At 36.8% G+C, this 11,789-nt stretch overlaps 1 protein-coding gene across 2 annotated transcripts; it reads right to left on the reverse strand.

Moving 5' to 3' along the window:
• Positions 1 to 749: 749 nt before the first annotated feature.
• Positions 750 to 10,376, reverse strand: LOC106868801 (uncharacterized). Of its 2 annotated transcripts, XM_089339242.1 has the most exons (4): positions 9,965 to 10,376; positions 4,692 to 8,975; positions 3,531 to 4,382; positions 750 to 2,176 (listed from the first exon to the last, which is right to left on the reverse strand). In XM_089339242.1, exon 2 carries the CDS (start codon positions 8,450 to 8,452, stop codon positions 7,079 to 7,081), a length of 1,374 nt encoding a protein of 457 aa, XP_089195368.1. In that variant the 5' UTR covers positions 8,453 to 8,975; positions 9,965 to 10,376; the 3' UTR covers positions 750 to 2,176; positions 3,531 to 4,382; positions 4,692 to 7,078. The 2 variants fall into 2 exon arrangements, with proteins under 2 accessions (XP_089195368.1, XP_052831341.1); XM_052975381.2 differs by lacking the exon at positions 3,531 to 4,382 and having other exon boundaries at positions 9,965 to 10,097.
• Between the last annotated feature and the right edge of the window lie 1,413 nt (positions 10,377 to 11,789).

Consider the following 11,789-nt stretch of genomic DNA (forward strand, 5'->3'; position numbering starts at 1 on the left):
GCACGTAAAAGCACCCACTATATTCTCAGTGGTTGGCATTAGGAAGGGCATCCAGCTGTAGAAACTCAGCCAGATCAGATTGGAGCCTGGTACAGCCATCTGGTTCGCCAGTCCTCAGTCAAATCGTCCAACCCATGCTAGCATGGAAAGTGGACGTTAAACGATCATGATGATGATGATATATATATATATATATATATATACTAGATTACCCTTGACCTGTTGAGTCGCCAGGTAACTCTGAGTTTACCAGCAATGGAATTTTGTTTTGAGGGTTTTTTTCGTTTCCAGGTTATTTCGCATGCTTTCAATGTATGTGACAGCAAAACAGGAAGACAGTGGGCAGAAAGAGAGACCCCCTTTCGTCACGTGTCAGCGATGAGAGGGTCAAGGAGGAAGAGTGAGAGAGAGGGAACGGTGAAAGGGAGAGAAGAATAGGGAAAGAGTGGGAGAGAAAAACAGAAAGGAGGAAGAACAAGAGAGGGAGAGAGATACACACACACACATATACATGACACTGTCCAACCCATGCCAATATAGAGAATGGATGTTAAATGACCAAGGGGCTTCATTCAGTTTCCATCAACCAAATCCACTCACAAAGCTTTGCTCATCCTAGGGCTATTGAAGAAGACACTTATCCAAGGCATCACACAGTAGGACTGAACCCTAGACCATTTGGTTTGGAAGCAAACTTCTTAACCACATGGCCACAACTTTTGTGGAAAAAGTCAACACAAAAGATTGAAAAGTGGTAAGGAAGTTTTATTTTCCATAGTATTCTCCTTTTTAATAAAAAACAACATTTCCTTGATTTATTTCCAAGCAAGGGGTTAGGATTGAAGAGTATAAGTGGATCTACCAACATTCAGCATTCTGATTATTCGATCAAATGTAAAGATTATGTATTCACACCATTTTAAATTAATCCGGCATCATTTGATGGCTTTGAGATTTCAATGATGTGATTACTTTTTCAAAAATGACAATATAAGGTAGCTATGAAAGACCATATCTGACCAGCTTGAAGATAAAACAGGTAAAGTATTTTGACTAGATATAGCTGGCTTAAACACTAAAAGGTCAAGCCATGGCATCGAATGCTGTCATCACAAGTAGAATGGCAGTTTAGGACAAGTAACATTACAATGGGTCTTTAGAATGGTTCAGCCCACAGTAAGAGGATCATTTTGTTGAAGAAGTTCCAAATAGCAACAAGGTCACATTGTTACCAATTATTATTAAGAACTATCTTTATTAGGCTTTCATTGTTTATAAATTGTATATAAAATTACAAGTAAATGACTTAGTATTGATAATTATTGATCTGTATGATTATATACAGGTGGAATCAAAGTATGATTATATTGGGAAAGCTTGATCAAAGACGGGAGCATGTCTGTGTCCAGTTAAGTAATTATTTGCAAAGTATAACTTACTGCCAAATCCACAGAGATACGGCAAACACTTGTGTTGAGTTAAGGCATTTTCAGTGTAGAATGATTTACCACAGATATGACATTGATATGGCTTCTTGTTTGTATGTATACATTTGTGCCTACATAAAGCATATCTTTGAGAGAATGATTTACCACAACTATCTACTTTATGGCTGCTCACCTGTATGAATAAGTTTTTGCCTATTAAAGGCTCTTTTGAAAAGAGAATGGTTTCCACAGACATCACAGTGATACAGTGTTTTGCTTGTATGAATACGTTTGTGAATGCCTAAAGCATCATTTCTAAAGAGTTATTTATCACATACATTACAGTGGTTTTGCTTCCTTTTCCAATGAATATATTTAATCAGTTTAACTTTTGAGACTGACATTTTGTAATGCCACAGTGATATGATGTTTCTTTGATTTCTTTCTCAGTTTCTCACCAGAAAAATCAATCTCATAAGATCAGCTTTTTGGTCTCACACAATCCATTTTCTGTAATATGTCTTCAAATTATGGATGTTTTTCTTCTGTACAATCTTATACTGTATTGCAACCTACTGTTGAATATGCACTCCAAACGAATTTGAGAAAATCTGCAAATAACCTCGGTTCAGAAGAAATATTTCTATAATAAACAGATTACAACAATTCTCTATATCTTCCTTTAGTCTTTAAAGATATGATACAATCTGCAGGAAAGAATTCTTTTATGCCAATGTCATCTGATATCCCTGAAATAATAGAGAAACAGTAGAAAATATAGAGGATATTTAAAAATAGAGAACCAACAGTGAAAAATACACAGTACAACTTAAAAAGGGGAAATAAATTGAGGACGTATCACTGTATTTCTATATTGATAAACTGTAAAAGACCCCTTTTGCTCATGAATGACCATGGGATTGCATCTAGAAAGTTCCCGTCCAAGGCACAAGTTGAGCATGGAAGGCCAAGAGTCATCCATGCATGCCAGCCTCCCCTCCCCTCCCCATGCTGCTAATGTTATCCAAAAGAAAGGCAAAGAGGCTGATACAGCTTGGCACCAATGATGCCATAACTCATTTCTACAACTGAGTGAACTAGAACAAAGTGAAATAAAAGGTCTTGTTCAAGAACACAACACACAGCCCGGTCTAGGAATCAAACTCACTACCTCATGATTGTGAGCCTGAAGCTCTAACCACTGAGCCATGTGCCTTCATAAACTGTAAACTTTAACTAGAGCTTTCCTTCTAAATTTTCTATTAAAATTACATCAGTGATTAAAGAAGACATCTATTTTAGCAGTGGCTCCATTGCAAACATGTACAGGATTGGGATCTGGCCTAGAAGCATCAACACATGTATTGAGACAAGCATTTGAAGAAGATAACAGTGAGGCTTCTGGGAGATGCTTAAAATGCTTTTAACAATCTGAAAACTGCACTGAAGAACATAAAACAGCTATGTTCCCCTTTTTAACAATATCCCACTCAACACTTATCAAAAACCTGCAAAACTCATCATTCCTGGTGAGAAATGGTAAATTTATTTTCATCTGAAGGTTGTACCCAAATTGAAGTCCCTGCCATGGGTCTTTATGGTCTAGGTACCAAGCCCCCAACAAACTAACGAGCAAACACTGGAGGTTCAGAAATGTGTAAACAATATTGGTATGCAGTTCCTCTGCAGGAAAAAAAAAAAAAAAAAATGAGGGATGAACTTTGAGCTGCTGGTCCTAAATATGGTTATTTCTTGTCATCTGTGAAAACAATACTAATTGTAAACGATGGATTTGAACCAAAAGCTAAAGAAATTTTGGCTGGTACCAGTGCATGGGCGGTCACTGTCTTCACTTCCGGTCAATTTAATCCCTTTACGTTTTTTTAAACCCTGAGCTGGAAATGTGTCTACCAAATATCATTTTGAAAGTACTGAAGGAAAAACAAAATGTAATTTCAAGAACAAGGGGAAAAATTGATGAGGTTGGCAGCAACAAACTGTAGTTATAACGAGTGAGAGCGGCAAAATAAACTCCCACATTTTAGAGGTTGACAAAAAGGCCAAAATAAATGTTATTTGAAAAAGTATTTTAATAATATTAACCTGAAGGAATAAAGTTCGTTTCACATTGGTTTTGAAAATGATATTCTCCAAATGGTGGTCTCTAATCGATATAAACTGTTATAGTTGATTTCTCAAGTTTTTCTTCACTCGGTGAGTCGATTTCATTACTCGGCGAGTGAGTTCCATTACTCGGCGAGTGAGTTCCATTACTCGGCGAGTGAGTTCCATTACTCGGCGAGTGAGTTCCATTACTCGGCGAGTGAGTTCCATTACTCGGCGAGTGAGTTCCATTACTCGGCGAGTGAGTTCCATTACTCGGCGAGTGAGTTCCATTACTCGGCGAGTGAGTTCCATTACTCGGCGAGTGAGTTCCATTACTCGGCGAGTGAGTTCCATTACTCGGCGAGTCAGTTCCATTATTCGGCGAGTCAGTTCCATTATTCGGCGAGTCAGTTCCATTATTCGACCAGGCAGTTCCCTCACTTGGCGAGTCATATTTATGAAGTTCCTCAGCAACCATTTCCTGCGGTCCGAAGTTGAGATCGGAGTGTAGAATTCTCCTGAGAGTTCGATCCGACAACCCCAAAGCAGAGGCATGTTTACGAGCCGAACGGTTAGGTGATTGCAAAATAGATTGTCTCACGGCTTGGACATTTTCTGGAGTTCGAATGCTCCGAGGTCTTCCAGGTGGATTTTTTTTAAGCGCTGAACCTGTAGTCCTGAATCTTTCAGTCCATAACAATATCGATTTTCGGCCTGGAACGGCATCATTTCGAGTGAGTCCGAAATGAATACGAAAAGCTCTCTGGGTCGTAACCACAGATTCCCCATTCTTGATAAACGTTTCAACAGCAAACGCACGTTCGGGACCAGTCCACACCATGACAGTAACTGAAAGAAACAATAAAAAGGCAAAACTTTAGCTACATGAAGACACTCATTACCAATTTTCACTAGCATCACACTAATAGCCGTGCAAAATATACGAGGTTTATTTCGCATCAGTGTACATACACGAATATTACGTGAATGTGTGTGTGTGTGTGTGTGTGTGTGTGTGTGTGTGTGTGTGTGTATATATATATATATATATATATATATATATATATATACATACATATATATATATATATACATACAAACACACATACATATATGTGTAAACGAAAAAAAAAAAAGACAGTTGAATACAATAAATACCTGGTAGGTTTCGAAACGTTGTGACTACTGCAGATGGACGTCAAGATATTTCACGGAACACGGAGTTAGACAACAACACTGGAATTTGTTTGGAATAAATAACAATCTTTACTGGAATATTGATTGGAGGTGGAAGTAGCGAAGCTGAGATACTTCCGGAACGGAAGTAGAATTATTGGATGTTCATTGCGCTATTTAGGTCATTTGATAGCAACGTTGAGAGGCGAGTGTCTATAGCAACATGTTGAGATGGATTATTCCCGTTTAGCCAAAAGTGTGTATTTAGGTGCAAGCATGGCTAAGTGGTAAGAAGTTTGCTTCCCGACCACATAGTTCTGGATTCAGTCCCACTGTGTGGCACCTTGGGCTGACCAAAGCTTTGCGAGTGGATATGATAGACGGAAACTGAAAGAAGCCCATTGTATATGTATATGTGTGTGTGTCTGTGTTCGCCCCCCCCCCTCATTGCTGGACAAATGGTGTTGGTTTGTTTATGTTCCTGTAACTTAGCGGCTTGGCGGAAGACACCAACTGAATAACCAAGCTTTAAAAGAATATATCCTAGGTTCGAATCATTCGACTAAAAATTATTTAAGGTGGTGCCCCAGCATGGCTGCAATCTTAATAACTAAAACAAGTAAAAAATATACAAGATGTATATATATATTAAATTATATGTATTTCTTCTATCTTAATGAATAAAAATTCTTCGGATAGAATAAATGGGTTAATAGAAACCAATGTAGCAAAGAACACAAAATAACTTTGGTGTTGTTCCTGTTTTTAATGCAGGAACTCCTTGAAATTTTGGGTATTTGAGTATATATACAATATATATAACTAGAACTAACACATACACACACACATTCTCTTAGAAAAGCAGGATGGGAATGTGTTAGGAGGATTCAAAATAAAAGTTTTCATCCATTTATTGAGTCTAATATTTATTGTGAAATACGTGTCTTGAGAACGATTCATGTAGCTGAAGACCGTTATGTCTATATCAAAACAACTTGGTTTATAGATATATACCTGAGCAAGCACATAAATGTAAAACAAGGTGGGGGGGAAAAATAGTACTTGATTACCGGAGGTAGAGTAATATGCTTTATTATTAAAGCTGTAAACATTACAAAAAACTGCTGCTCAGAGTTTCACTTTGCTGTTCGTCGGGAAGTTGTGATCAAGAATGGAATAAAATATGTCAATTTGAATCGTATCAAACTATACATTAAATGGACAATCCCAATTTTTATTCCATTCTTGATCTTGTTTGACAAACGAGAATGTGAAACTCTGAGTAGTAGTTATTTTGTGATATTCTTGTGAGGTTTTTGCAGTTCTAATAATAAAGTATTGGGCGAAACTACACGGACATTCCAGATTCCGACTGAGGAAGCAATTGGCTGTGAATGATCCGTGCATCTTGTTTTGTCTAAAGGCAAAGTCAACCTCGGTAGAATTTGAACTCAGAACGTAGTGGCAGATAAAATACTGTGAGTGAGGAAGAAACAGGTGGAAGTAGAGGTTAACGTGGTGAGTGATGAGCAAGGGTGGAAGGTGGTGGTGTAGATGTATCAATTGTAAAAGCAACACAAAACTGTATATTGAAAGATGAAAATGGGGACATTCAACAAGGAATAGCCACACAGAGAGACTGATATGGAGAAAGAAATTTTTATTTAAAACAGCTTCCATTTTAGTAAAAATATTTTCCTAATTTACAGGAAGTCAATGGACAGGAGAAGATTGTCATGCACCATGGTGAAGTTTAACTGTTTTAGCATCAGACTTCTGATCAAATCCACTGCTTTGGTTTGAATTAATTTTGAAAATAATGAAGAAGTTAGTAAGATAATTGTCATTATTAAGCTGGTGTTAAAGATCAAAGTAATATGAAATTTTGGTTGAAGATTTTAATATAAATCACTTTCAAACAGTGATCTTGTATCATAAAGCTAGGGTTGGTCCCAGCAGTCTGGTTCAAATGTTTACCATTCTGCAAAAGGCAAAGAAGGATCCACTTAACAACAACTCCTTAAGCGAACTAATACTGCCATATTAGATTGCCAATGTAATTAAGTGATAAAAAATATGGTTGCTGAGATTAATAAAGCAATATTTACAGAACACAAACATCATGTTGGATTATTGGTGGAGGGGTAACAAGTTTTTGAAATGGTTAAAACAGTATTATTTAGCTGGGGTTCAAAATAAACGAGTGGTCACTTTACTCCCAATAGCTGAAATTATATCCATCTAGATGTTACAAAGTCTTGTGCAAAATAACAGACAAACGACTCAATATTAATATAGTTCTTTTTCTGCAAGAATCAATACAGGTTTGACGAATTACCTTTTTTGTAGAGAATGCATTAACAAAGACGTCAGCCATGTGACTTTCCTCCTGTGTGAATACGTTTGTGTCTGCTAAGGCAACTACTAATAGTGAATGATTTACCACAGACATCACAGGGGAATGGCTTCTCTCCTGTATGAACACGTTTATGAGTGGTTAAGACACTACTTTCAGAGAATGATTTACCACAGACCTCACAGTGATACAGCTTCTCACCTGAATGAATACGCAGGTGTCTCGTTAAGTTACTACTTCCAGAGAATGATCTACCGCAGATATCACAATTGTATGGCTTCTCTCCTGTATGGCTACGTATATGACTGGTTAAGTTTGATGAATAAGAGAACAATTTATTACAGATATCACACTGATATGGTTTCTCTCCTGTATGAACATGCTTGTGTTTAGCTAAGTCACTATTTTGAGTGAATGATTTACCACAGATTTCACAGGGATATGGCTTCTCCCCTGTATGAATACGTTGGTGTCTAGTTAAGTCACTTTTTCTAGGGAATGATTTACCACAGATATTACAATGATGATACGGTTCCTCTCCTGTATGAATACGTTTGTGAGTAGTTAAGTTACATCCTTGAGAGAATGATTTACCACAGACATCACAGTGATACGGTTTTTCTCCAGTATGAATGTATTTGTGAGTAATTAATTTTCCAGTTTGAGAGAAAGCTTTACCACATATATCACACTGAAACGGTTTTTCTCCTGTGTGAACACGTTTGTGTTTAATTAAGTCACTACTTGTAGAGCAAGATTTACCACAAATATTGCAGTGATATGGTTTCTCTCCTGTATGAATACGTTTGTGTTTAGTTAAATCGCTACTTCCAGAAAACGATTTACCACAGATATCACAGTGATATGGCTTCTCTCCTGTATGAATACGTTTGTGAATAGTTAAGGGATTATTTAGAGAGAATGATTTACCACAAATATCGCAGTGATATGGTTTATCTCCTGTATGAATACGTTTGTGTTTAGTTAAGTTACTACTTCCAGAAAACGATTTACCACAGATATCACAGTGATATGGCTTCTCTCCAGTATGAATACGTTTGTGAATAGTTAAGGGATTATTTAGAGAGAATGATTTACCACAGATATCACACTGATATGGTTTCTCTCCTGTATGAATACGTTTATGTGCAGTTAAGTCACAATTTCTAGAAAATGATTTACTACAGACATCACAGTGATATGATTTCTCTCCTGTATGAATGCTTTTGTGAGTGGTTACATGATAATTTTTAGAGAATGATTTACCACAGTGATATAGCTTTTCCCTTGTGTGAAAATTGTCTTGAGGAGTTAAGTTATCTTCCTGAGATAAAGACATTTTACAGATATCACAGTCGTATGATGGTTTCCTTCTCTCTTTCAGCATCCCATCAGGAAAAAAAAAAAAAAATCAATCTTATTTTACTGTTTTGCAATTAACTTTGTTTTCACAGAATTCATTTGCCAAAATAATTTTTTTTCTCTCAATTATGTAGATATTCTTATCTGTTCAGTTTTGCCTTTTAATCCTTACAAATATTTGTGTTGTCATTACCATTAAAATACAAAATATTCCTCTAATATTCCAGACAGTGAAATTGAGAAAAAACTTGTTGAGATTCTCGAGTTTGGAGGAAATATTTCAGTCAATCCACCATAGATTTATCTAAACTGGGTTATATCGTCTGTGGATAATGTCTTCTTTTAGTGTTTAAAATATGCTAAACATTGTAAGATACAGAAATAAATTTATTTCTCAAACGCGAGATAATGCTATAAATAGCGCGATCAGGATAAATTATCCATATAATGCAGAAAAATACGTTGCCGGCCAGCCATGCTAAATATTGATGATGTAGCCAAAGTAATAAAATTCTTTTTTTTTTTAATGCCAGTGTCATCTGATATTTCTGAAATAATAAAGAAACAGTGTAAGATATAGGGGATATTTAAAAGTAGAGTCAACAGTAAAAAATTTACAGCATTTCTATTGATAAACTGCAAATATAAACATGTAAGGGCACTACTTAAATACAGAAGTTCCGATGCATCTACGTAACGCTATGCTTTTACACTGCAAACTCGTTCGAGGTTTAGGTAGATGCGTCGGGATCTCTGTATTTAAGTAGTACCCGTTTAAGTTAATGATTGCATTTCCTTTAAGTCGTTATTAAAATTGCATTAGACAACTTTCTGTGGAGGTCTACAGGAGACCGTGAGATATTGGTTTCAAATTTTGGCACAAGGCCAGCAAGTTCGTGGGTGCGAGTAAGTCGATTACGTTGACTTCTTTTATTGACAGAGAAAAGATGAAAAGTAAGGTCGACCTCGGCGGAATTTGAACTAAGACCGTAAAGTCGGCTGAAATGCTACAGTTGGAGAAACAACAACTTATAGGCTTATAAAGGACCCGTAACGATTAAATAAAATCAAGTCGATGACAACAACAATAATAACAAATATATTCTTCTATGGTTGCCAACCCGATACCAGCTATAATTTGGCGATGTGAAGATGGTACGTTATAATCAAACATTACTTATTGGTGAACGATGAAAACAACACCATTAAACCAAAGAAATACCTCGTATAATTCTAGATGAGTAGAGGTGACGTTTGAATAGGTAGAAAGTAGCTTAGTCTTCTTTGTCCATCATCAGCTTCCATTTGTTGGTTAAGAAATGTTGTAGATTGTTTGTAACTTTTGTGAGTGGACGTCAAAATAAAGAATTACATATATATATATATATATATATATATGTGTGTGTGTGGTTGTATGTTATTGTCGGTCATAGTGACCATTAGTTTTGCACCTATAAATCGCTTAGCTGTGTAGGCAACTCGTTAGACTGAAATGGGCAGAGGCACATGGCCTCTCTCAATATTTATTTATACATACCTTGTCAAAAGAATTGGGTTCAGAGAACAGTCTTGGAAGAGAACAACACCAGAGTCTCAACCATCCACGTTGGAATATTTAAAGTAAGGGGAATGGTGAAACATTTCCGGAATAATGACTTGGCGGAAGTAGAATTATTGGATGTCCATTGGTCAGTTTACGTCATGTGATGCCTCTAGAAACATGTAGCCATGGATACGGTTCCAACCTAGTGGCTGCTTGTCTTCAGTAACGCGGAGAGAAAAATCAATAAATACAGGGGGCTGACCGACCGTTATCGGCCTTTGCCGGTCGCCATCGAGACGTCAGGTGCTCTCGGAACCCGTACTACCGGTTTCCTCCGCAAAATAGGAACAACGACGGAGAAACGAGCCCCGCGGGTTGGAGTTGCGCTGCTGCTGCTGCTGCGAGTGTCTCTGGCCACCCCCCACCCCCCCATCGCGATTATTACCGTCGGTTGTGGATGCACACCTCACTTGTTCTTGGGTATGTGGTCCATCGCTCCCCGCACTTCATCTGCTGCTTTACTCCCCACTTTCTTACCTCTCTCTTCTGTTTGTTTACATTGAAATTTGAATAAAGATATAATTCTATGTTTCGTCAAATGTGGATAAATATCCGAAATTTTCAGATATTTCCATTTATTCTAAATTCAAAACCTACTTCTTAACCCTTTGCTTTCAGTAAATAAGTTTCAAATGTTGTTAAATATCTTCTTACAATGCTACAACTTACATTCATTTTCACATAATCAATGATGAGGTCTTTACTTGACATTTCCTGTTCTTCAGTTGGAATAAAATTACTATTACTTCGTAACTTGAGAAGATGGCGTGTTTCTGTCGAATCTACTCAAATATAATAGACATCCTGGTTGAATTTCGTTTCTGTCTGTCAAGATAGCCAAATAATTTTCTGTACAATCCCTATTATTGGTAGATTCAGTTTCATGTCATTTTATATTTTTTCTTTTTTTGCTAATCTAGTACTAGACCACAGCTATGTTGCCTGAGGAACACCAACACATTTTTCGTCATTTTGTCATTATGTCATACGAATTCACATTTTCATGTTCTTAAATCGAAAAATCTCTGTAATTCACATAGAAGTTGATAAAATACAAATGTTAGCAACGATCTTGCATGTTATGTGAATGACAAATACAATGTATATTTTCTTTGGCTAAAAGTTGGTGTTTGGTCGGGTTAAGTATAGAAAGAGTTGTTTCCCCTCGTTCGATATCTTGAGCAATTACACCCGCCAATTAGATTGTAATAATAATTGGCCTCAGAGTTAGCAATAATTACAGCTAATTGTTATTGCTGCCTATAACTGTTTGAAATAGCCTTTTGTAATTACGAGGTCATAGAAACATTGTTTGGTTGCCAGTTACCAAATGTTCGCGTTGCTGAGCGATAAGAAGCTTGCTTCCCAATCACTTGGTTCTGGGTTCAGTCCCACTGTGTGACAACTTGGGCAAGTGTATTCTACTATAGCCTCAGGCCACCAAAGCCTTGTGAATGGGTTTGGCAGACGGAAACTGAAAGAAGCCTGTTATATATATATACTTTATTATTAAAAAGCAGCAAAAACATCACAAAAACTGTTATTCAGTTTCATGTTCCCGTTCGTTGGACAGTTTTTGTGATGTTTCTGCTGCTTTTCAATAAAGCATATTACTCTACCTCTGGTATTCGAGTCCTATTTTTCCCCTTTGTTTCGCATTTATGTGCTTACTCTGGTATAGTGTGTGTGTATTTAATTTTATTTTGACTAATGGGTAAATGTCAATTAGTGTTGAGTAAAGCGCTGGCACCGTTTGGGG

The sequence above is a fragment of the Octopus bimaculoides genome, chromosome 21 (genome assembly GCF_046866305.1).
Source record: "Octopus bimaculoides isolate indiv1 chromosome 21, ASM4686630v1, whole genome shotgun sequence".
Classification (NCBI taxonomy): domain Eukaryota; kingdom Metazoa; phylum Mollusca; class Cephalopoda; order Octopoda; family Octopodidae; genus Octopus; species Octopus bimaculoides.